Genomic DNA, 27844 nt, shown 5'->3' with positions numbered 1-27844 from the left:
TTTTAATTTCTATGAAAGTCCACAAATAGTCCACAAGATGCCAAAGCTTTACCCCTACAAGAAACAGTTTGTGGAGTTGTCAGAAGTCTTTATAGTGTGGGTCAAGTCAAATCATTCTTCAAAATAAAAGACAAAGAACGAAATGTGTGTGATGCTGTTAAAGCACTCTCTCTCTCTCTCTCTCTCTCTCTCTCTCTCTCAGGCTAATAGAGTACTAGCTTTTATATAAGTATTTTTAAGTCCTTTACTGACTCACAGTGGTAAGTCCTCTTCTGACTAGTAGAAAAATTATGTCAATACTGCTATAAACTTGAAAAAATGAATGAGAATGTGATAAGATCAAAACTTAAACAATAGCATGCACAATCAATGTCAAAAATTGCTTCCCGTTAACAGCATGAGGTACAATACCGGAGATAATTATAAAGAGAATGTTAAGCGAAGTGTTGTGGTGCTTGGCCACAATAATGAATGAAAGGCAAACATTCTGATTAAGGTGTTACTTTGACCAAAAGTTTAGGTTACTTTTTGTAGTGAGAGGGGCGGGGGGGGGGGGGGGGGGGGTGTATGAAGATATTGTAGGTGGCTGCATGGAGGCAGTAGGTACATGCTGACAACTAGGAGCTGCTGTGGGATAGCAATCTAACTGAAAGGTACATTACATGCTACGCATATTACACATCTCACTGATCTGGAGTGATATAAAAGTACACAAAGTAGCATTTTATTCCATACCGAGGCCCCATGGAGTGTTAGCTGTATGCCGCTGCCTTCCAGCCATTTGCGCAATATATTATTGTTGTTCAGAAGAAAAGTTCATGCAGGGCTGTTGTACAATTAGTTGATGTGCATCAGAATTAAGAATATGCAAACTGTACAAGCTGTAATTAAAATTGGTTATGTGTCTACCCACATGGTTTCCGAACACTGGAATACTGCTCTCCCAGTAAGAACATCACAGAGAAGTTGGCACAGTTGTGGATGATGATGATGATGAATTACAGTGGTTGACCTCATTGGAATAATGACAAAGTGGAAAGATAAGCTTTGTTGTAGTGTATCGCTAAATAACTGGTGACGATTGATCTTGTTTGTAGATTCTACTAAAATTTATATGCGTAGATCTTGGAGGCACAAAAATTTAAAAATACATGGATGTACCATTTTAATAATGTATAATTAAGTATATCTACATACTGAGTGTCAATAATATAATCTACAGAAATTTATAAAATATGACACTGCATTATGTTAGTTTTTTTTGTTATGCCTCATGTGCTATCAGGTATATGGTTAGGTAAATAACTAGTGGCAGAGGATATAATGACTCAAAGCCAAAACTCTATATCATTTCCTAAAACGAACATAGGTTTTAAAACATGACACATAATTACCTAGTCTTTTCAAAGAACGTAGTGAATGTGTGTGTGTGTATGTAAAGAAATAATTTGTCTCTTCTCATATAGCAGGGAAAAACTCATTACTTTAGTAATGAGTGTAATAAGAACCTCATGATAAATGTTAGTTTGAGTAATTTATTCATTAATATTTAGGACCCCGCAACACCTGAAAGGCTGGGCAAGTAAGGTTGATCAGAAAAATTAGCAGCTGTCGCTCCGGGATTTTACCACACAGTATGTACAGGTTAGAAAGTGTTACAATATATTTACTGCTTCTGAAGTTGGTGTGTGTGTGTGTGTGTGTGTGTGTGTGTGTGTGTGTGTGTGTGTGTGTGTGTGTGTGTACCTTTTGTTATTTTATTTCAGCTGTGTTGTACAGAGATATTTGTTTTTTTACATATCAAGCAGAGATTGAGAGAGCTGCAATATGTTGGTTGGTTGGTTGGTTGGTTGGTTGGTTGGTTGGTGTTGAAGGGACCAAACAGCAAGGTCATCAGTCCCTTGTTACAAAGGCGGTCAGTTCCGACAGAGGGACAGCTGAGAAGAGTCAAAAACGATAAAAGGTAAAAGGTAAAAGGCTAAAAAAGTGCAGTTGTGTCGTCAATGATAAAAACACAAGGAGGGAAGTCAGTAAATGGGCAACCTCAAGAGAGGAAATATCCCACCTGTGATGCAGTACAAGCAAGACCACATGCTATTTAAAAGCGTTCAACCGCCAGAGTGTAAAAGGGCGGATTGTAGAAGGGATTAAACAAACCTAAAAGGCGATAAAAACAGTAAAAGGGAAAAAAGAAGGAACATGGCCAGGGAGGGGAGTCAGGAATCTCCAAGCACAGCCTACAGTGGGAGACATCCCAACCCTCACCACCCTGCCCCTACTCCAGAGGGAGATGAAAATCCTTAAAACTGAGAATAAAAACCACTTTCACGGAGGAAACTGAGAACCAGTTCAACCATCCGGGAATCGTCTGCTAATATTAAGGGTAAAGTGCAGGGAAGTCTGTACTTAGTACGCAGAGCTAAAAGAAGGGGGCATTCCACCAAATTGTGGGCCACTGACTGGAAAGCTCCACAACCACAAAGTGGGGGTGGCTCACCACGCAAAAGAAAACCATGGGTCAGCCTGGTATGGCCGATGCGAAGACGACAGAGGGTGGTTGAGTCCTTTCGCGAGAGGCGTAAGGAAGAACGCCATGGGACAGGTGTCACCTTAATCGCACGAAGTTTATTAGACAAGGAGGTAGCCTCCCAGGATGTGGCCCATGATTGCGCAAAGTGGGATTTGAGATGAAGCCGTAAATCCGCCACAGGAGGGGTGACAGGGAATGGGGGATAAGTGACTGCTCCCCCAGCCAAACGATCAGCAAGCTCATTTCCTTGGATGCCCACATGGCCAGGGACCCAAAGGAAGCTAACAGAACAAGCAGCATGGTGGAGATCAGCGAGATGGTCATGGATGGAGGAGACCAAGGGATGACGGGAGAAACACTGGTCAAGTGCCTGAAGGCCACTCATTGAGTCTGTACATAACAAAAAGCGATTGAGCTTGGACTGTTTAATAAAGGCCAGGGCCCGGGAGACCGCCATCAATTCCGCAGTGAACACCCCACATGCATTTGGCAGGAGATGATTTTCCATGCCTACAGAGGAGGTGAAGGCATAGCCCACACGATCAGCAGATTTAGAGCCATCAGTGTAAAAAACAACAGCATCCCGAAACTCAGATAAAATGCGGCGGAAAAAACAACGGAACACCATCGGGGGAACGGAATCTTTCGGACCTCGGCAGAGATCCATCCGAACTCGGGGCCGAGGAACTAACCAAGGAGGTGTGTTGGGGAGGGAACGTGGGATACAGGAAAAGGAAGGAAGCTGAAAATCACGGCGAAGAGACGCTAGGCGGAGCCCAACCGGTAAACCCGCCCGAGGACGGGAGTCAGGTGGGCGACTTCCTTGGGCAGGGAACAGGATATAATAGGAAGGATGAGTGGGAGAGGAACGGACAGCGATTGCATACGAAACCAGAAGCTGGGAGCACCGAACGGAAAGGGGGGGGATCCCAGCCTCAACCAGGAGACTATCAACAGGGCTAGTCGGGAAGGCACCGATGGCCAAACGGATACCACGATGGTGGACCGGATCCAAGAGGCGCAATGTAGAAGGGGCAGCTGAACCGTAAACTTGACAACCATAGTCCAAGCGAGACAACACTAAGAGGTGTGGGCAAGGAAGCGAAGGACGTTTAGTTTACGGAAACATCCTATCTTCAGGCGTCTGATATGAGGCAGCCAAGTGAGCTTGTTGTCAAAAAGAAGGCCAAGGAAACGAAACTGTGGGACCACAGGTAATCGTTGTGCATTGAGATAGAGCTCTGGATCGGGGTGGACTGTCACACGGCGACAAAAGTGGACCACTCGCAATTTTAAAGGAGAAAACTGAAATCCGTGTGAGATGGTCCATGCAGAGGCACGCCGTATAGCACCCTGGAGCTGCCGCTCTGCAGCGGCCATCGAAGAGGAACTAACCCAAATGCAGAAATCATCCACATACAGAGCAGGAGTGACCAAAGGACCGACGGAGGCCACAAGTCCATCTATAGCAATGAGGAACAGAAGTACACTCAATACGGAACCCTGAGGGATGCCATTCTCCTGGGTTCACGGAGAACTTAAAACTGTACGAACCTTAACCCTAAACGAACGATGAAACAAGAACTGGCGGATAAAAATCGGGAGTGGGCCCCGAAGACCCCACTCATGAAGTGTAAGTAAGATATGATGGCGCCAAGCCGTATCATAGGCCTTGCGAAGGTCGAAAAATACAGCAACCAAATGGCGGCACTGGGAAAAGGCCTGCCGAACTGCGGATTCCAAGCGAAGTAAATGATCGATCGGAGACCGTCCCTCTCGGAAGCCACACTGGTAAGGGGACAACAGACGCCGAGATTCGAGGACCCAAGTGAGCCGACGGGCTACCATCCGTTCAAGTAACTTACAAACAACGTTCGTCAGACTAATTGGCCGATAGCTGTCGACGAACAGGGGGTTCTTACTGGGCTTAATGACGGGAACCACGATGCTATCCCTCCATTGAGAAGGGAAGTCACCCTGGAGCCAAATACGGTTTAATACCCGGAGAAGATGTCGCTGTTGTGGAGCACTGAGATGTTGAAGCAGTTGGTTATGAATGGAGTCTGGGCCAGGGGCCGTATCATGAGAAGAGGAGAGTGCGGAAAGAAGTTCCCATTCAGTAAAAGCGTCGTCGTATGATTCTGACTGGCTGGGGGTAAAACATAAGGCGGAAGCTTCGGCCTGCTGTTTCTGGGGAAGGAAAGCAGCCGGATAGGAGGCTGATGCCGACGCTGTTGCAAAATGGGTCGCAAGGTGTTCCGCGAGAATCAACGGGTCCGTGCAAAGGCCATCCGGGAGGTGAAGACCCGGGAGGGTAGACTGCCGATGGCAACCTTGGAGAGAGCGAAGTGTAGCCCATACCCGCGACAGAGGGACAGCAGAACCGAGGGAAGAAACAAAGCGTTCCCAACACATCCGTTTGCTCCGTTTGATTAAGTAACGGGCTTTTGCGCGAAGGCGTTTAAAAATAATAAGATTGGCAACGGATGGATGCCTCTTAAGGTGTTGCAAAGCTCGACGGCGATCACGGATGGCAACGGCAATGTCCGAACTCCACCAAGGGACCTGCCGGCGGCGAAATGGTCCAGATGAGCGCGGGATAGCAAGGCTAGCAGCGTGAACAATCGCGTCAGACATGTCACGTATGACATCATCAATACCATCCGACAATGAGGGAGAAAAAACGACCTGTGCAGTATACAGAGGCCAATTGGCACGTTGGAAGGACCAACGAGGTGATCTGTCCATGGGGGAGCGGGAAGGGAGCGAGAGAATCAATGGGAAGTGGTCACCATCGCAAAGGTCGTCGTGCGGTGACCATTTTAGGGAAGGGAGGAGGGAGGGAGAAGAGAGAGAAAGATCAATGGCAGAAAAGCTACCATGACCGGCACTGAAATGGGTAGGGGAGCCATCGTTAAGAAGGCACAAGTCGTGGTCGGTAATAAACTGGTCAATGAGATGACCCCGACTAGATGGAAATGCACTGCCCCACAAGGGATGATGTGCATTAAAATCGCCAAGTATAAGGAAGAGAGGAGGAAGTTGCTGAAGGAGGGCACTTAAGGAGGCAGGTGTAGGAGTTCTGTCAGGAGGGAGATACAGATTGCAAATTGTGACCCCAGAGTCCAGGTGGATCCTAACAGCAACTGCTTCCAATGTAGTTTGGAGAGGAATCCACGTGCTGGCAATGTCCGTTCGGACCAACGTGCAAACTCCGCCAGACGCCCGTAGGGGGCCGACCCGATTTCGACAGAAAGCACGGAAGCCACGGAGGGTTGGTGAGTGACCACCAGTAAAATGAGTTTCTTGGAGAACCACACAAGCCGCAGAGTAAAACAAAAGAAGGGATTGCAACTCCGGTAGGTGACGGTAATAGCCATTACAGTTCCATTGGATAGCCAAAGAACGATGAGTCAATTGGGGGGTGAACAGGCTAATGTCAGTCATGCCGGTGGGTCACCACCCGTCACCGACAAGGAGGGGGCGACATCCATGAATAACAGGTCAGAGTCAGGTTGTGAAGATGGGGACGAGACCTCTGGCGACACCAGAGACTCCTTGTCCCGGGACTTGTGCTTCTTCTTTCTTTCTGTTTGGGATCGTGGAGGGCTGTGCAACAAAATGGAGCCAGCCACAGCAAGATCGGGAACAGAAAGAGAGCGGGCGATCTGGGGGCCCGCAGACCGTGGTTCTCGTGGTGGCCGCGTGGCAGCAGACCTTTGGCCTGGAAGGTGCCGGGAAGGGGGATCCCGCGAGGGGCGCCCATGACCGGCAGACGCCGAAGAAGCAGGACACTTCTCCAGCCGGGGAGAGGAAGCGGTGCCCGGAGGGGATGGTGTGGGAACCGCAGGGGGAGGGGGGAGGAAAGGGGTTCGGGACTGGGGTAAGGAATGAGGAGGAGGGGGTGAAGATACTACTGAAGCATAACTAGTTGTCAGGGTCACTGGATGAAGGCGTGTATACTTTTTACGGGCCTCGGTATAGGTGAGACGATCAAGAGTCTTATACTCCTGTATCTTTTTCTCTTTCTGATACACTGGGCAATCCAGTGACCGTGAAGAATGATTCCCACGACCATTTACGCACACAGGAGGGGGAACACAGGAACTTCCCTCATGGAACGGATGTCCACAGTCACCACAGAGGGGGGCCTGCGAACAGCGCGAAGACATGTGGCCGAAACGCAAACACTTGAAACATCGCATAGGTGGTGGGATGTATGGCTTCACGTCACACCGATAGACCATAATCTTGACCTTCTCAGGGAGGGTGTCCCCTTCAAAGGCCAAGATAAAGGCACCAGTGTCAACGCGGTTGTCCTTCGGACCCCTCTGAACCCGCCGAACAAAGTGAACCCCCCGCAGGCTTAGATTGTCCCGAAGTTCCTCATCAGATTGAAGGAGGAGGTCTCTATGGAAAATTACACCTTGCACCATGTTCAAGGACTGGTGTGGGGTAATTGACACAGGAATCGTACCAAGATGGGTACAGGCACGGAGAGCTGCAGACTGGGTAGCTGAAGCAGTTTTAATCAACAGCGACCCAGACCGCATCTTGCTGATAGAGTCCACCTCGCCAAACTTGTCTTCGATGTGTTCAACAAAAAACATAGGTTTCGTATGAGTAAAAGTATCCCCATCAGTTCTGGCGCAAACCAGATAGCGAGGGAAAGGTTTCGCCCCCAGCCGACGAGCCTGGCCCTCCTCCCAGGGGGTAGCCACGGAAGGGAAGGCAGAAGGGGCAGAGGAAGCAGCACGTGAAGAATCTTTTCCAGTCAAAGAGACGGCCGGAGAACGGCCAGAGTTGTGGACTCTTATGCGTTTCATGAGCATAGTGTCCGCCCTGATACCACCCACTCCGATCAGGGGCTCTCCTCATGGGCGCCACCCAGCCACAACAAGGGCCGTCTGGCACAGCGGCCATTGCTGGGAGTTCCGATGCTCCAGGACGACAAGCAACCACTCCTAGGCTTACATGAGGAGGTCACAGCTCAGGTATCAGACGTGTGATCCCTGTGTTTTCAGGGGGCTCAACCAAAAGGGTACATAGCGACCCCACCACACGGGCTGGCTACCGTGCTGGCTATGGACCCTAGCGTCAAACAACGACGTAAAGGAAACGATGGAATCAATGATGATGGCACACGCCGGAGACACTAGGTAAGGTGCTCTTCCCCAAATGGCTCACACTACGGAAGAAAATTTAGTGATGGAGGTCAAACCCCAGAGGGGACCAGAGAATACCAAAAGGATGACGGAATTACAGAACAAGGCCGAATTGCAAGGTCAACAGAACCAGGAGAATAGCAGGGCCAACATAAGGAGGGACACCATAAGTAGGGACACCAAGAGAGGGAGAGGAGAGGTTGGACGGAAGGATGACGGACAGGAAAGGAGGGGAAGGGAAAGGAAATGCAGCCCGGAAAAAGAAGGAAGGCTGCAATAGCTCGGGGCCCCGTGCTCGCCACGCACGTACTCACGAAAGGACCGCGAGCCCCCTGGGGGCTGCAATATGTTGATAGCAGCATCTTCATTACTGCTGTTGGAGATGACGTGTTGACCACTACTGCAACCCAAGTAACAGCCAGCAGTGAGAAGAAGATATTATTGACGACTGTTGTCCCCCTCTGGATGCGAAAGCTGTTTTCAGGTTGTTGGTGTAATGGTCCAGGTATTCAGGACTGGAGCAGATTCGTTTGCCATGAAGGCCTAGGCTCTAGGGAAGGGACCGTTTGATATGGAATGGGCGGCAGCTGTCATAATGGAGGTACTGTTGCTTGTTGGTGGGTTTGATGTGGACGGATGTGTGAAGCTGGCCATTGGACAGATGGAGGTCAACATCAAGGAAAGTGGCATGGGATTTGGAGTAGGACCAGGTGAATCTGATGGAACCAAAGGAGTTGAGGTTGGAGAGGAAATTCTTGAGTTGTCCTTCACTGTGAGTCCAGATCATGAAGATGTCATCAATAAATCTGTAGCAAACTTTGGGTTGGCAGGCTTGGGTAACCAAGAAGGCTTCCTCTAAGCGACCCATAAATAGGTTGGCATACGAGGGGGGCATCCTGGTACCCATGGCTGTTCCCTTTAAATGTTGGTATGTCTGGCCTTCAAAAGTGAAGAAATTGTGGGTCAGGATGAAGCTGGCTAAGGTGACAAGGAAAAAGGTTTTGGGTAGGGTGGCAGGTGATCGGCGTGAAACGAAGTGCTCCATTGCAGCGAGGCCCTGGATGTGCGGGATATTTGTGTATAGGGAAGTGGCATCAATGGTTACAAGGATGGTTTTCGGGGGTAACAGACTGGGTACAGATTCCAGGTGTTCGAGAAAGTGGTTGGTGTCTTTGATGAAGGATGGGAGACTGCTTGTAATGGGTTGAAGGTGTTGATCTACGTAGGCAGAGATACGTTCTGTGGGGGCTTGGTAACCAGCTACAATGGGGCGGGCAGGATGTTTGGGTTTGTGAATTTTAGGAAGTAGGTAGAAGGTAGGAGTGCGAGGTGTCGGTGGGGTCAGGAGTTTGATGGAGTCAGGTGAAAGGTTTTGTAGGGGGCCTAAGGTTCTGAGGATTCCTTGAAGCTCCGCCTGGACATCAGGAATGGGATTACCTTGGCAAACTTTGTATGTAGAGTCGTCTGAAGAATGATGATGGATTGGTCAGCTTTCAGATCACGGATTGCCTGGGCTTCGGCTGTGGTGATGTTGGGAGTAGGATTAAGGTTTTTCCAAGAAAGATTGAGAGGCAAGGCTGGAAGTGAGAAATTCCTGGAAGGTTTGGAGAGGGTGATTTTGAGGAAGAGGAGGTGGGTCCCGCTGTGATGGACAACGGAACTGTTCCAGGCAGGGTTCAATTTGGATAGTGTCTTGGGGAGTTGGATCATTAGGTTCATCACTATGAAATCCCCAAAGCACCTTCCCTACCCTCTGGCTCCTACCCTTGCAACCGCCCCCGGTGTAAAACCTGTCCTATGCACCCTCCCACCACCACCTACTCAAGTCCTGTAACCCGGAAGGTGAACACGATCAAAGGGAGAGCCACGTGTGAAAGCACCCACGTGATTTACCAACTGACCTGCCTACACTGTGACGCTTTCTATGTGGGAATGACCAGCAACAAACTGTCCATTCGCATGAATGGACACAGGCAGACAGTGTTTGTTGGTAATGAGGATCACCCTGTGGCTAAACATGCCTTGGTGCACGGCCAGCATGTTGGCACAGTGTTACCCTGTCCGAGTTATCTGGATACTTCCCACCAACACCAACCTATCCGAACTCCGGAGATGGGAACTCGCCCTTCAATATATCCTCTCTTCTCGTTATGGACCAGGTCTCAATCTCCGCTAATTTCAAGTTGCCGCCGCTCATACCTCACCTGTCTTTCAACAACTTCTTTGCCTCTGTAATTCCGCCTCGACTGACATCTCTGCCCTTACTCTTTGCCTTTAAATATGTCTGCTTGTGTCTGTGTATGTGCAGATGGATCCGTGTGTGCGTGTGCGCGCGAGAGAGTGTACACCTGTCCTTTTTTCCCCCCTAAGGGAAGTCTTTCCACTCCCGGAATTGGAATGACTCCTTACCCTCTCCCTTAAAACCCACATCTTTTCGTCTTTCCCTCTCCTTCCCTCTTTCCTGAAGAAGCAACCCTCGTTTATATTTTATTGTTGAAGTATTATTCTGCAGTAGCGGGCTACAGTAATATTCATTGTCAGTGTATCAGTTCTTACCAGTCAAAATTACAAAAACTTAACAGTGAACTAAAACAATGAAAAATTCTCGGAATTCTAAAAAATTCCTGGGTTTTTCCCGGTTTTCTCCCCGATCTCCCGGGTCGTATACACCCTGAATATATGACAAATGGCCGTATCTTTTTCTTGCATTAACTTAGAAGCTTAAATTTTATTACATCACCAAGGGCCTAAAAACCTTAGTATGTGACAATTTTCAACCTGAAATGTCTACCCAGTCCTGAGAAAAAGGTCGTTTAACAGAAAGACAGACGGACAGAAGGACAATGAAGTGATCCTATAATGGTTCCAATTTTACTGAACGAGATATGGACCCCTAAAAAATGGCAGAAGTGATCCTATGTGTAACATTTGAATTAAAATTTAAGAACTTCTGGCAGCAGATGTTTCAGGTGTAAGGGCACTTCAAAAGTCACTTTTACTACATAATCAAGGAAATGGGAGCACACTTGCACTGTGCAGTGGCACTTGACTCAGCTGAAATATCCACCTACTTGTCAACTCCCACAACTGTCCATCACAGAGCAAATCCTTAAGAGGTATGGAAGAACCTCAGATATTTAAACCTCATAATGTTTTAGTACGACAGTACTTGAATATTTTTTGATTTCTACCCTGACTGAGTAGCAATTTTCAGAAGTTGACTCCACTATCACTGAGAAGCATAAATGCTTTCATTGTCAAGTACTTAATAAAACTCTTGCTTTGAAAGGAGAGTGTCAAATACATTGGAAGTAAGCATCTCACATGTTAGTGTAATTATGTGACAAAAATTGTGTACCATTCACTTTCAATAAAGAGAAAATGAGCTTATAAGGGCAGAATAACAATATCTCTGTTTTAAAAGTGAGTGTCTTACAATTTTTGTTACATGTTAATTAGAAGAGTAGGCATATTCTTCATTTAATGATTTTCTGTTGGTATCTAAATTTTTACAATTTTTCAATATCATTCCTTTGAGTCAATATTGAACTAAGTTACTATACACCAGTTTAAAAATGTTAGTTTTGCTATTACTCAAATACTACTTTCAATTTAGAAGACCACTGATACCTGTATTAATATAAGATCAACAATACATCAGCTCCATTGAACTTCCTCAATTTAAAAGCCAAGAAAACTGTAAAGCATTTTTATAAAAATATAACAAATTTCTTGTTCAATTTTGAGCATAAATCAATACAACAGAACCCCCAAAGTAGAAATTTAAGTAAGAATCACTCTTTCTGATATGTCAAAAATCCAATATACTGAGAACTTCTATAGTTCACATCTGATACATCATCACCAGTGACATCACTCAGATGATTAATCAGAAAGTAAATATACTGATACTACTGGAAGTTCTGCCACTTCTGTTCACACTAACTGGCACAGCCACAAGTACAATCAGCTACTATGCTCTACCTGCAATATATGGCAGCCCCACAGTAGTCAGATGGGGATTGCCATATTACCTCGATGTACAGAATACTGAATGCTTGCACTTACTTTTCCAGATTTGTGAGTAAATGGAAAAACTTGAAGGCAACCGCTGTGAGCCCACCACAATCAATCAACGTCAGCTTTCGCAGTTGAGGACACCCCATTGAGATGGCTATCACTGTATCATCTCCTAGATCAGAGATTTGCGACAAATGAAGATATTCAAGTTTTGACAGGTTTCCGCTCCTGAAACACAAATAATTATTTGCATCTTTTGTGCAAAGGTTCTTTAGGGATAGTGTGAATCACTTCACCAGTAAGAGCATACTGTCCACCACTGCTGAGAAGAATACAGGCAGCAGGAATATGGCAAGAGGTTGACTGCATAGTTCTAAACTCACCTGTTTAATTAATGCTGTGTAACTGGCTTATTTTCACACAAGTGATCTAAATATATTAAACTGTCTCGCCCTTTTAGTGTACCGATAATTCTGAAATAATAACGCTCAAATTTTTCATTTGCCTGGCTGTATTATCAGTAATTGCTTGATAAACAGTGTATTAATTATGGTACTGTTCACGCAACTACTGAAATGAACTTCCTTTTGTCACAAAACACACATCATTCACTTAAAACACATGACAGAGAGGTGGATATCTTATCTGTTTCTTGTTGACAATGAGCATTTTAAGTCTGGATGCACATTTCCTAAGTATGTTCATCTTTGGCTCCAATTCTGTAGTTAAAAATATACAAAAAACCAAGGTTAGGAGTAAAATTTGAGTGAAATGTGCAAATAGGCAACATCTCACTCTCTCGATGAGACACAGAACATTTCCACTTATAATTTTTAAGTTGGAAATGGTGTGTAATACATAGTATCACTTTCGTGCAATGATGTGTTGCACAAGCACCTACCAAACTGATGAGTGACAACTGCAAACATAAAAAAATTTGTGTGAAGTAATGAATCAGAATAGTCTATTGTTTAGAAGTTTGTTTTCAAGTTTGTTTTCTTTACGTGTAGTAGCTAGCGTGGATGGACATAGCGTACCTGCAAGCCAAAACAATGAGAGCAATCTTACTACATTTACGATACCTGTCGTTTCCGTCATTTATTCCGTGTTGTCACATCCTAGCTTACAGATATGAAGTGAGTCATGGAAGAACAACAGCCATGACAATTCCAAGAGAAAAAACTGCTATCTGTATACTAATTCGGTAGCTGTTAACTAAGACAAACCATTTTGAACATAATCCATAGTATTTGTGATATTCTGAATAAAACTTTTTTACACATGGTCACTGTAATTGAGAGTACTTACACGACACAATGTTCCTGCTTCATATTTATTTCGAGAATCTGGATATTAGGTTTTATTCTTATCTTTCACCAATAACTACAGCAGTTTGAGAAATGAGGTGTGACTAAGAGATATTGGCAAGTTTGAAGAAATGACAAGGTGAGCAAGTGAACAATAGGAAACTGTAGCTCCCAAACTTTGCATCCCCACTCGATATCACAATAATCAGTACAGAACATCACATGTGGGGGCCGTGACAGGACCCAGAACAAATGCTGTCGGGGATTAATAAAACTGATGAACATTATTAATAATAACCAGAAATTTAAACATTTAAAGACAAAAGATTTTATGCGAGTTGACAGCTGTTGTCCTTAGCAATGGAGGTCAACAACCAAGATTATGATGCAGTGCAAAAGCAATTTGTAGCACTGCAACTTAAGAATTTTGAAGTTATCCGAGTCTGATGAATAACTATTAAACCTTCTGACTACAATTACAACAAAGAAGAAACTGATCCTCGAGTAGTAACATCTCTTGTACTATTTATCGAGTAATCGAATTCCAATGGATTTCTTTTGGAACTCATGTGGATCATCTCACACTTTTCGTTATTTAGTGTCAACTGCCACCTGATACACCATACAGCAATCTTTTCTAAATCGCTTTGCAACTGATACTGGTCTTTGGATGACCTTACTAGATGGTAAATTACAGCATCATCTGTTAACAGTCTAAGAGAACTGCTCAGATTGTCACCCAGGTCATTTATATAGATCAGGAACAGTAGAGGTCCCAGGATGCTTCCCTGGGGAACACCTGATATCACTTCAGTTTTACTCGATGATTTGCCGTCTATTACTACGAACTGCGACCTTCCTGACAGGAAATCGCGAATCCAGTCGCACAACTGAGACGATACCCCATAGCTCCGCAGCTTGATTAGAAGTCGCTTGTGAGGAACGTTGTCAAAAGCTTTCCGGAAATCTAGAAATACGGAATCAACTTGAGATCCCCTGTCGATAGCGGCCATTACTTCATGCGAATAAAGAGCTAGCTGCGTTGCACAAGAGCGATGTTTTCTGAAGCCATGCTGATTACGTGTCAATAAATCGTTCCCTTCGAGGTGATTCACAATGTTTGAATACAGTATATGCTCCAAAACCCTACTGCAAACCGACGTCAATGATATAGGTCTGTAGTTAAATGGATTACTCTTACTACCCTTCTTGAACACTGGTGCGACCTGCGCAATTTTCCAATCTGTAGGTACACATCTATCGGTGAGCAAGCGGTTGTATACGAGTGCTAAGTAGGGAGCTATAGTATCAGCGTAATCTGAAAGGAACCTAATTGGTACACAATCTGGACCTGAAGACTTGCCCGTATCAAGCGATTTGAGTTGCTTCGCAACCCCTAAGGTATCTACTTCTAAGAAACTCATGCTAGCAGATGTTCGTGTTTCAAATTCTGGAATATTCCATTCGTCTTTCCTGGTGAAGGAATTTCGGAAAACTGCATTCAGTAACTCCGCTTTAGCCGGCACAGTCGTCGATAACAGTACCATCGGCACTGCGCAGCGAAGATATTGACTGCGTCTTGCCGCTTGTGTACTTTATATACGACCAGAATTACTTCGGATTTTCTACCAAATTTCGAGACAATGTTTCGTTGTGGAACCTATTAAAGGCATCTCGCATCGAAGTAAGTGCCAAATTTCGCGCGTCTGTGAATTTTAGCCCATCTTCGGGATTTCGTGTTGTTCTGAACTTCGCATGCTTTTTCCGTTGCCTCTGCAACAGTGTTTGGACCTTTTTTGTGTACCACGGGGGATCCGTTCCATCTCTTACCAATTTATGAGGTATGAATATCTCAATTGCTGTTGCTACTATATCTTTGAATTTGAGCCACATCTCGTCTACATTCGCATAGTCAGTTCGGAAGGAATGGAAATTGTCTTTTAGAAAGGCTTGTAGTGGCACTTTATCCGCTTTTTTAAATAAAATTATTTTGCGTTTGTTTCTGATGGATTTGGAAGAAATGGTATTGAGCCTAGCTACAATGACCTTGTGATCACTAATCCCTGTATCAGTCATGATGCTCTTTATCAGCTCTGGATTGTTTGTGGCTAAGAAGTCAAGTGTGTTTTTGCAACCATTTACAATTCGCGTGGGTTCGTGGACTAACTGCTCGAAATAATTTTCGGAGAAAGCATTTAGGACAATCTGGGAAGACGTTTTCTGCCTACCACCGGTTTTGAACAAGTATTTTTGCCAACATACCGAGGGTAGGTTGAAGTCCCCACCAACTATAACCGTATGAGTGGGGTATTTATTTGTTACGAGACTCAAACTTTCTCTGAACTGTTCCGCAACTGTATCATTGGAGTCTGGGGGTCGGTAGGAGGAGCCAATTATTAACTTAATTCGGCTGTTAAGTATAACCTCCACCCACACCAATTCGCACGGAGTATCTACCTCGACTTCACTACAAGATAAACCACTACTGACGGACACAAACACTCCACCACCAATTCTGCCTAATCTATCTTTCCTGAACACCGTCTGAGACTTCGTAAAAATTTCTGCAGAACTTATTTCAGGCTTTAGCCAGCTTTCTGTACCTATAACGATATCAGCTTCTGTGCTTTCTATTAGCGCTTGAAGCTCAGGGACTTTTCCAGCGCAACTACAACAATTTACAACTATAATTCCGACTGTTCCTTGATCCAAGCACGTCCTGTAATTACCAAGCACCCTTTGACATTGCAGCCCATTCCGCACTTTCCCGAGGCCTTCTAACCTAAAAAAACCTCCCAGTCCACGCCACACAGCCTCCGCTACCTGTGTAGCCGCCAGCTGAGTGTAGTGAACTCCTGACCTATTCAGTGGAACCCGAAACCCCACCACCCTATGGCGCAAGTCAAGGAATCTGCAGCCAATAAGGTCGCAAAACCATCTGAGCCTCTGATTCTGACCCTCCACCCAGCTCTACACCAAAGGTCCGCAGCCGGTTCTGTCAACGATGCTGCAAATGGTGAGCTCTGCCTTCATGTCGTAAGCTAGACCGGCAGCGTTCACCAAATCAGATAGCCGCTGGAATCCAGAGAGAATTTCCTCAGATCCAAAGCGACACACATCATTAGTGCCGACATGTGCCACCACCTGCAGCTGGCTGCACCCTGTGCTCGTCATGGCATCCGGAAGGACCCTTTCCACATCAGGAATGACTCCTCCCGGAATGCACACGGAGTACACAGTGGATTTCTTCCCCTCCTTAGCCGCCGTATCCCTAAGGGGGCCCATTACGCGCCTAACATTGGAGCTCCCAACTACCAGTAAGCCCACCCTCTGCGATTGCCCGGACCTTGAAGGCTGAGAATGATCCTCTGAAACAGGGCAGGCAACTGCATCTGGCTCAGCCAGAGACAGTGCCTGAAACCGGTTTGTCAAACGCACCGAGGAGGCTTTCTGATCAGCCTCTGGGGACACCTTTCGCTGCCTGCCACGCCTTGGAACGACCTCCCAATCAACCACAGGCGAGGGCTCAGCCCCACTGCGGGCAGTAACCGGGGCAACCACAGCGGCAGACCGACCTGGGGACAGATGGGACGAGGTTGACATCCCCGTGATACCCAAGTCAGTACCCACCCTGCAGCCTGTAAATGTGCTTATGTCCATTACAGAACAATTTTGTGACAACATTATGGTGGTTATAGTCTGTGATCAATTGGATGGCCGACTGTAATCACAGGACGTAATTTCTGTAACTTTAAAGACGGTATTTAACAGTTATTTACTTAGGAAATTCTCGAAAATTCTCCAAGTTCACCTCTGCAAGTCACATCATCCAGGCAGATCTACCATTTCTCCTACAAGGGAACAAAAATGTTACAGCAAGAGAAATATTGGAAAAAATTGGCAAGGAACCACTGGTAACAATTTCAAGAAAATAAAGTGCTTTGGCTACCTCATACACACGGGAACTGGCTGACATTAAAATGGTTGCAATGATGGATGAACCACCTAGGATACTGCAGCAGCTGTGTGCAGATGATTTTACACTACAGAACTTGATATAAAACACAAAATTGCTGGGATTTTTGACAAAAATGGAAACATGTGATTACCTAACATCACAATGACTTTTGCATGCACAGAGACAACTGAAGTAGCAGCAATATGGCTGAGCAACAATAAGACAGTTAGAAAATACCGTTTACCATGGATAAGCTCCAGTTGTTAAATATAGATATATAACAAACTTATATGTTGAATCACAAGCCCAGGACTGAGCAAAGATATTGGTAACAATCTTATCAATTTTATAAAATATGGTGATATGCATCTATGAAAAATTTTTATGTCCTCCTTAGCAAAAAGTGGTTCAAATGGCTCTAAGTATTATGGGACTTAACATCTGAGGTCATCAGTTCCCTAGACTTAGAACTACCAAAACCTAACTAACCTAAGGACATCACACACATCCATGCCCGAGGCAGGATTCGAACCTGCGACCATAGCAGCAGCACGGTTCCAAACTTAAGTGCCTAGAAACATTTGGCCACAGTGACCCACCCTCCTTAGCAAAAGAGCATGCTATTACCAGACTGTAAGTGACAATTTGCAAAGAACTGATTGTATGTTTGACCCTGTGGAAGACTGCCCTGCACATTTTAAATGCCAACAAACAGTATTTACAATGTGTTCCGTTGCACTAACAACGAAAAGGCCGCAGACGTGGCTAACAATTTTGGCTCGTATTTGGCGGGTTGCTTCTGTACAACCAAATATATTTTGGCTCAGCAACACCTGCCCCCACCCCACACACTTTTTGAAGAAGACACCCCTAATGATACACAATCAACTCAAAATTAATGGGATCCATAGATAATTGAGCAGTCAATCGACTGACCTTTTCTATACCCCGAGGAGCAAATTAGTAATCAGTTTCGTGTAGATACAGGAAAACTTAAGGCAACAATTTTCCACACACTGTGATGGAATATTGTGCCATATGTTGTTGTGGTCTTCAGTCCTGAGACTGGTTTCATGCAGCTCTCCATGCTACTCTATCCTGTGCCAGCTTCTTCATCTCCCAGTACCTACTGCAACCTACATCCTTCTGAATCTGCTTAGTGTTCTCATCTCTCGGTCTCCCTCTACGATTTTTACTCTCCACACTGCCCTCCAATGCTAAATTTGTGATCCCTTGATGCCTCAAAACATGTCCTACCAACCGATCCCTTCTTCTAGTCAAGTTATGCCACAAACTTCTCTTCTCCCCAATCCTATTCAATACCTCTTCATTAGTTACGTGATCTATCCACCTTATCTTCAGTATTCTTCTGTAGCACCACATTTCGAAATCTTCTATTCTCTTCTTGTCCAAACTAGTTATCGTCCATGTTTCACTTCCATACATGGCTACACTCCAAACAAATATTTTCAGAAATGACTTCCTGACACTTAAATCTATATTCGATGTTAACAAATTTCTCTTCTTCAGAAACGCTTTCCTTGCCATTGCCAGTCTACATTTTATATCCTCTCTACTTTGACCATCATCAGTTATTTTACTTCCTAAATAGCAAAACTCCTTTTCTACTTTAAGTGTCTCATTTCCTAATCTAATTCCCTCATCATCATATATGAAAGTATTATTTCACATTTGCTACTAACTGTGACAAAGGTTTGGTCTTTCCGCTTATGTAATAATGTGACTTAAATTCTTGTTTTCACAGTAACCTTCATCAGAATTTGTTTCAGACAATGAGTTTTAAAATTCCATGTTCTTGACTAATCCAAGTCATTTGAGAAATTTATTTGTGTACCTTTATTATTATTATTATTATCATTATTATTATTTTGATTTACTCACATTAGCAACCCTGCTATTCCTACCTATTTTGATACAGAAAACAATAAAAATAAAAAACTACAGAACACTTTTGGGAACTGAACTCTGAGGTTCTCAGATTCCCAGCAAATACCTTGGGCATCACGCCACCAGCACTTTTTTTTGAATGGTGTTTAGTATGAACGGCAGTTGGAAAAGTTTACTTCCTCAATTTCTAGGAAAGCAAGCATTTGCAGTCCCCATGAAGAAAAATGCTCAGTTTTCAATTATCTAGAGATGCTATCATCTCTCTACAGTGCATCATTAACATTAGGGGTGGCTTTCTCAAAAATGGAAAGGGGAGGGGGGGGTGTTTGAGCTAAAATATCATATTAAGAATATTTCATTTTACATTGTATGGAAGATAGCTCTGCCAAATATCCGCCGAATCTGTTTGCTATGTCTGAGGCCTTCCCCTTGTCATTTATAATGAAGCGCCAAAGAACCTGGTATTGGTATTTATATTCAAATACAGAGATATGCAAACAATATGGCGCTGCTGTCCGCGACACCTATACAAGACAGAAAGAGCCTGGCACAGTTGTTTGATTGCTACAATGGCAGGTTATCAAGATTTGAGTGAGTTTGCATGTAATGTTATAGTTGGCACATGAGTGATGGGGCACAGAATCTCCAAGATAGCGATGAAGTGGGCATTTTCCCGTGCCACCATTTCATTAGTGTACCGTGAATATCAGGAATCTGGTAAAACGTCAAATCTCTGACATCAACGTGGCCAGAAAAAGATCCTGCAAGAATTATGCCTGAAGAGAATCGTTCAACGTGACGGAGTGCAATCTTTCTACAAATTTCTGAAGACTTCAATGCTGTGCCAGCATGCAAACAATTCAACAAAAGATCATCAGTATGGGCTTTTGGACTTGAAGATCCACTTGTGTACACTTGATGACTGCACTATACAAAGCTTTATGCCTCGCCTGAGCCTGTGAACACCAACATTGGACTGTTTATAACTGGAACTATGTCATCTGGTCAGACGAGTCTTATTTCAAATTGTATCAAGCAGATGGACATGTACGGGTATGAACAGAACCTCATGAATCCATGGGTCTTGCATGCCAGCAGAGAACTGCTCAAGGTGGTGGAGGCTCTGTAATGGTGTGGGGCACGTAGATATCGGACTTCTAATACATATAGATACAACTGACAGGTGACACGTACGTAAGCATCCTGTCTGGTCACCTGCATCCATTCATGTCCATTGTGCATTCCAACGGACAACGGACTTTGGCAACTCCAGCAGGACAATGAGACACCCTACACATGAATTGCTATGGAGTGGCTCCGAGTTCAAAGACTTCCGCTAGACACCAAACTCCAAGACATGAACATTATTGAGCGTATCTGGGACGCCTCGCAACTTGCTGTTCAGAAGATATCTCCGCCTCCTCGTACTCTTGGGAATTTATGGACAGGCCTGCAGGATTCATGGTATCAATTACCTACAGCACTACTTCAGACATTAGTCGAGTCCATGCCGTGTCATGTTGCAGCACTTCTTTATGCTCTTGGATGGCCTACATGTTGTTAGGCAAGTATACCAGTTTGTTTGGCTCTTTGGTGTATATGATGTGAACTACTGACGAGCTGTCAAAAGAGCCGCTGTGTTGTATTGAACAGTGTTGCACAATTTGTCTACAAGGGCTGCTACAAAACATGAAGACAGACTGGCCTAGAAGTAAAAAAATTGCTCTAAGCATTATGGGACTTAACATCTGAGGTCATCAGTCCCCTAGAACTTAGAACTACTTAATCCTTTAAGGGCAGTTATGTGTATTGACAAAAATAACTACTACAATGAAGACTGTAACCTGATACTGTAAAACAGGCCACTGCAGATATGCAAGAAAGGCTTACAAATTACTTTCATCACAGTGTATCGAAGATTTGTATATGACTGGGGAACTCAAGATATCAGCATTTTCTGTAAATACCTATAGAAAGTGACTACACATTGGAGTACTCACAGAAAATGATGCAATTGAGGTGGTTTACTATACTAGAGGTACACAAAAAAAAAATTGTTTATAAACTTCTATAGACATTTGTAACTAAATGTGGTGAACTGGAGACTGTGTCACTTGCAGAGTTCAAAACCAATGGAATAATGGTCAGTTGTTTACAAAAGTTGTGAACTTAAGGTTCTACAAGGAAATTCTGCAAGCCTGTGGAGGAGAAGAGTGGAACTATGTAATAAGGGTATAATGTTGGGAATAAAATGCAAAACTAAAATCCCCAAATGCTCTGTGCTAGAAGAATTGCAAGAACAAATGGAGCTACTTGTTAATGGGATGAAGAAGATAGCTTATAAGAAAAAAATTAGATGAATATTCAAAGTCAAGAACATACCTACCTTTTATTTATCGAATAATTGGCTGGAAAATGAATTAAACGATCTGGACACAGATTTATAATAAAAGTTAAAAATTAAGCTGGATACTATTAAAGCCACACTAAACAAAGGTAAAGAAATAATTGTTTTCCAAGTGAAAACGTTAATGCATAAATCAATCAAGATTTTATACAAGGATTTGTTTTCTTATTTATTATCCTGTGAAAATTTCTAAAAAAAAAGTCTCTTATTCACAGTATCTACTTCCATCTTTTGACCTTAATTATATGTTGAAAAGAAGCTGGAAATAGGTTGGTGGGCAACTCTGAAAAGTAGCCTGAACTAGGTAGCTAGAAACATTTCATGCCTCATTTCATACATATAGTACTTTAATGTAGGCCAAATCCCTTTGTCTCTGCCCATTCTCTCCTCTTACCCACTACTTACATTTTATTGAAATTAAACACAAAGAAAAACTGTGCAACAGGACTAGATACAGAAACAAGTAAGTTTTACTGTGATGTGACTGACACTGGGTATGGTCACACTTTAACTTTCAACAAAATTAAAAAATTGAGTACACAGACCCCAGAAAATAATAATTAAAACTATTAATAAGTCTCTCAGAAGACTTCTGATGTACAGAAAGAATTGCAGTTTATAAAAACTTACTATACAATGATATGGATGCTGATCACACAGGTCCAAATGCAGATAACAGTTTGAAACTCAGCTGACAGTTGTCACTACTCACCTGAATGGCAGAGCAATCAGATGAGACACTGGCTTGTGCCCAGCAGTCAAGCACAGTACCCGCAGGTTGTGAAGCTTCCCCAATACGTGGAATGCTACCATAGCTTCCACTTCATCAATATCATAATACGACAGATAGAGATATTCCAACATGTTGGCATGCCACCTGAGCACAGGAACGATGCACCTGTGTAACAAAAGAATGTAGTTACAAATTATTGTCAGATTCATGCACAAATGCATGTGAAGTGGTAGGCCAGAATGTGTGACATTGATTTTGGACACACTTTCTCTAAATGCGCACCAGCAACTTTGAATGTTTGCCCTTGGGCTTTATTTACAGTCATTCCAAAAGCAATTTTCAGCGGGCATTGCAGTCTTTCAAACTGAAAAGGCAACTCCATCAGTACAATGGGGACGAGTGTAATCAAAATACTTTCTCCTTTAGCTGAATGCTTATGATAGTAGCCCTAACAGTATTTTGGTACAGATGTGCACTTCATAAGCACATATAGTTATGCAAACTGGTCACATCAAGATTTCTCATTAACAGGACTGCAACACCTCAGTTTATGAAAAATCACACCTGATAATTCCAAAGACTTAATAAACTCTATAGCATAAGAGGTGACTTGTACAGTGTCTGTAATATTATTGACAGAGATACATTCTGTAGTATCTCCTCCTACTTGTGGCATTACTTTTTCATTTATCTGTTCATTAGGCAGTGCAAAACTTGCCCTTTCACACAATCATTCTTTACTTCCCATATATACTTGCAGTTAAGGATAATCTTTGCTCGCCTAGTCTTCAGTACAGTGAACAATATTACAGAGTTCACGATGTAATCGTACCATCACTAAGATCTTTGCTGATTTTCAGAAGAGCATCTGCATATTGTCCAGATTGTGTGTCATTGTGCACTTCTGTGTGTAAATTTTCTGACATGTTGCCATAAGGAAGATGCCTTTAAACTTGCATGTACTTCAGCTGCCAGTTTGCCTTTAGTTATTACAGAGTGTGTCTAAAAGCAACCAAATTAGTTAGGAGGGATGGATGGATGTATTATGAGCTAATGATTTTAATATCTTGCACAGTACGATTTAATGCTTCAGTTACTCTTGTAGAGGACACTGTACATTAGTCCCAAACGAACATCTTACACTATTGCAACATCTCCTGGCAATCACAGTTTTTTATTGATGTTATAAAAAATTGTTTCTTCATGATCTAAGTTCAATGGCAGCTTAAGTACTGAATGCACTGTTCAGTTACCACTGAGTATTGATGCAGCTATTCCATGAGGAGGCCACTGCAACAGCAATTCTTATTCTTCTGAATTTGGGTTCCATTTCATTTATTTGTAAAGTTGGACTTACGGTTTTGGGGCATATCATAGTAATTTTAAATATAATTCCTGTGCTTACTGTTGGATTGTAGCATGTAATCTTCCTCAGGGTTCAACCTATCTCCACACCAAATTTCACCAAAATCTGTTCATCGTCAGTTTAGCCATGAAAGTGTGACAGAGTAACTTTCGCATTTACAATATTAGTGTGGATCTGGACTTTAAACCAAATAAATTTTGTTGTGAACTAGGAAAGTAAGAGATCTATTTTACATTGCTGTGAGTACGACATTCTGAAACACTGTGTGTGTGTGTGTGTGTGTGTGTGTGTGTGTGTGTGTGTCCCTAATTATGTTGGTTTTATGATTATGTTGGTGCATAAGTTCATAGTGTTTATGTTTTGCATGTTGGTATTGTGGTTGCTATGCGTTTCTCATTTTTTGTGTGTCCTTCACAGTTGCTGTTTGAATTTACATAAATTTATGTATTGTGATTTGGAGACAATGAGTGGAGCTTTGGTCACTAGAAAACAGAGTTCAAAATGGAGAAATCTGAACACTTCTGACATTCTTCTGAGAGTTCATTAGGGGGCAACCAGAAACATTTACGCCATGTATAAGGACAATGCCATTGGACAAAGCAAACCAAGAAAATACACCACATATTCAAAACTACCCAGATAACCCTGAAAACATTAGGTGCATTGTGCTGCCACCTACTGAGACCTTAGTAGTTATTAGACATCATGAGAGAGCAGAATGGGGCACTCCGCAGAATTCACGGACTTCGAATGTGGTCAGCTGATTGGGTGTCATTTGTGTCACACGTCTGTAAGCAAGATTTCCACACTCCTGTACATCCCTAGGTCCACTGTTTCAGATGCGATAGTGAAGTGGAAGCATGAAGGGACAAATACAGCACAAAAGCTTACAGGCCAACCTTGTCTGTTAACTGACGAGAGACCACCGACGGTTGAAGAGGGTCGTAATGTGCAATAGGCAGACATCTGTCCAGACCCTCACACAGTAATCAGGATCCACTGCAAGTAAAATGACAGTTAGATGGGAGGTGAGAAAACTTGGATTTCATGCTTGAGCGGCTGCTCACAAGCCACACATCATGCCGGTAAATCCCAAACGACACCTCCCATAGTGTAAACGTTGGACAATTGAAGAGTGCAAAAATGTTGTGTGGAGTGATGAATCACTATACACAATGTGGCTATCAGATGGAGGGTGTGGGTATGGAGAATGTCCAGTGAATGTCATCTGCCAGCATGTGTAGTGCCAACAGTAAAAATCTGAGACTGTGGCGGTATGATGTGGTGGCGTTGTGTTGTGTTTTTCATGGAGGAGGCTTGCACCCCTTGTTGCTTTGCATAGCACCATCACAGCACAGGCCTATGTTGATGTTTTAAGCACCTTTTTGCATCCCACTGTTTAAGAGCAATTCGGGGATGGTGACTGCATCTTTCAACATGATCGAGCACCTGCTCATAATGCACGGCCTGTGGCGGAGTGGTTACATGACAATAATATCCCTGTAATGGACTGGCCTTAACAGAGTCCTGGCCTGAATCCTTTGGAACACCAACTTCATGCCAGGCCTCACCAACCGACATCGGTACCTCTCCACGGTGCAGCACTCTGTGAAGAATGGCCTGCTATTTCCCAAGAAACCTTCCAGCATCTGGCAATGTGTACCTATGAGAGTGGAAGCTGTATTCAAGGCTAAGTTTGGGCCAACACCACAGTGAATTCCAGTATTACAGATGGAGGGTGCCACGAAATTTTAAGTCATTTTCAGTCAGGTGTCCAGATACTTTTGATCACATGGTGTAGATGTCATTTTAAGGAGGATCATTTTGACATTAGTGACTACATTCAGTGAAGTTTGATGAACATTTAAACACATTAATCCACAATCATCTACATCAAATTACTTGAGAAATGGCAAATGTGTAGTATGTGACACTTGCACGCAATGGGGGATGGTTCAAAAATCTGTGTGTGTGTGTGTGTGTGTGTGTGTGTGTGTGTGTGTGCGCATCACTGCTAACTTGTCAATTGGCTCATGAACAACACTGACCATTTCTACCCTGTATTTTATTGGTGATGAGAAATATTGTCTTTATGCTGACAGAAGGAAAAGAAATGTATGGCTGAGTCCAGACCAAGCAGCAACCTTCTGTATGAAGAGCTGCATGCATCCATGAAAGACAATGTTTTGCAGCTGGTGGAACAGCAATGGTGTGGTGTACTACAAATTGCTTCCCCAAGATGTAACCACATCTGCTGACATTTATTGTCAACAAATCAGACATCTTGTAGACACTATCCAAGAACAACGACCAGCAAGACTGTGTGAAGTAATGCTACTCCATATTAACGCCTGCCCGCATTCTGCTATACTGTTGAAACACCCTATACAGGAGTTGGGTTGGGATGTCATTCTGCACCCACCTTATTCACCTTACCCTGCACCCTCAGACTTTCACCTTTCCCACTCTATCGGACAAGCTTCCAGGAACTTCCTTTCTGGATGAAAATGCACTCAGCGCATGGCTTGACAAATTCTCCATTTCAAAACCATATGATTCCTACAGTCGTGGAATCAAAAAAATATTGAACAGGAATATATTACTGATGATTAAAGTCTCTGTTATTCATACCTGTTGCATTCAATAAACTTACGGAAAAGCTCTATGCACTTATACAGCAACTAAATGGTTTCAGCTTATTGAACCACAGACTAATGAAAAGCAAACATATGAATTTATGTTTAAATATTTATTGTAAGTCACTAAGTGCTCTCATTATCAGGTACTGGTTGAGTATAGTACAGATAATCTATCCTTCAATTCAAGAAAAGCTAGTTTTCTATGCATCACAATGTTTATAATACGATTTGGAGGAATGTCCAGCAGCATATGTCAATATTGTCTGCAAAATGTGTTGCATATAGAGTTAGTAGCACATAAGTAATAAATTAAAACATTGCGTCTCATATTGAAGTTTTATAGCTTAAGCAGCGAAAATTTAGTACACAATAAACGTTTTTCCTTTCATTATTTTGTGGCACTGTATCAAAACGAAGTTTAGAAAAGATTTGGAATTACGTGTATGCCTACAGTTTATTGGAAGTTACGAAGTACCCTCATTCTGAAATACCGGATCAGTATAGTCTGAGTAATTTGTGCACCTTGAGTTACACCACTCACGACATGCAGATGAACAACTTAGATACATGTCAGGCCTGAGGGTCTAGCAGTAAAGTGCTTGCCTGGTTACTACGAGGTCACAGGAGCAAATCTTAAGTAGGGCCACAGACCTTTCAGTCTTCGTTTTAACCTAGCCTTCAGCTCTCAATGATGTGAGAATTCGCCACAAATGATGTGTGTTTCAGATTCCATGTTTAACTGTAAGTGCCCTTATCTATGTAAAACAATTTAAAAACCTGACCTCAAAGTTGGTACAACTGAAAATATGAAGCTCTAGGTTTGATTTTAAAGTCTTGTCAACACAATTGTTATTTCACACTGTGAACTAACTGAACTAGAGCTGGTGGTCATCACTGTCACTGACCCTTCTTCCTTCCAGTCTGATTACTTGTTTAATGCAGCTCACCACATCAGTGTATTCTGTGAAAGCCACTTCATATCTGCACAACAACAACAACAACAACAACTACTACTACTACTACTACTACTACTACTGAACCACCTTTACAAAAATGGCCCTGAGCACTATGGGACTTGACTTCTGAGGTCATCAGTCCCCTAGAACTTAGAACTACTTAAACCTAAGTAACCCAAGGACATCACACACATCCATGCCCGAGGCAGAATTCGAACCTGCGACCATAGCGGTCGCGCGGTTCCAGACTGTAGCACCTAGAACCGCTCGGCCACCCCGGCCGGCGAACCATCTTTACAATAATTTTATATTCTTCCAATCTCGTACAGTGTGCAGAAAAAAAAGAACACCTATAACTTTCCGTGCTAGCTCTGGTTTTCCGTATTTTATTATGATGATCGTTTCTGCCCATGTAGGTCGGCATCAACAAAATATTTTTACATTCAGAGGAGGAAGTAGGTAATTGAAATTTTGTGAGACCATTCCACCACAATGAAAAATTCCCTTTTTTTTTGATGATGTCCACTCCAAATCCCGTATCATTTCAGTGACACACACTTCCCTATTTCGTGGTAATACAAAACATGCTGCCCTTCTTTGAATTTCCTCAACCCTACCTGATAAGGACCCTACACCACATGGCAGTATTCTAAGAGAGGACAGACAAGCATAGTGAAGGCAGCCTCTTTAGTAGATCTGTTATTTTCCAAATGTCCTGCCAATAAAACAGTCTTTGGTTAGCTTTCCCCCACAAAATTTTCTGTGTGTTCCTTCCAGTTTAAGCTGTTCCTAATTGTAATTCCTATGTACTTAGTTGAATTTATGGTCTTTAGATTTGACTGATTTATCATGTAA

The 27844-nt window shown here is 43.3% G+C and overlaps 1 protein-coding gene across 3 annotated transcripts in view; it reads right to left on the bottom strand.

Moving 5' to 3' along the window:
- LOC126282033 (F-box/LRR-repeat protein 7-like) overlaps positions 1 to 27844 on the bottom strand; it is a 241728-nt gene that overhangs the window by 87131 nt on the left and 126753 nt on the right. For 2 of the 3 annotated variants that reach the window (XM_049981442.1, XM_049981440.1), the window contains exons 5-6: positions 22008 to 22193; positions 11764 to 11943 (exon numbers count right to left, since the gene is read on the bottom strand). In XM_049981442.1, the coding sequence (XP_049837399.1) occupies positions 11764 to 11943; positions 22008 to 22193 (366 nt within the window). The remainder of the gene's footprint in view (positions 1 to 11763; positions 11944 to 22007; positions 22194 to 27844) is intronic. The other variant, XM_049981443.1, reaches the window with a different exon arrangement.

This window comes from Schistocerca gregaria, chromosome 7 (assembly GCF_023897955.1).
Source record: "Schistocerca gregaria isolate iqSchGreg1 chromosome 7, iqSchGreg1.2, whole genome shotgun sequence".
Classification (NCBI taxonomy): Eukaryota; Metazoa; Arthropoda; class Insecta; order Orthoptera; family Acrididae; genus Schistocerca; species Schistocerca gregaria.
Note: the sequence above shows the minus strand (reverse complement) of the source record. Positions and strands in the feature narration are given on the sequence as shown.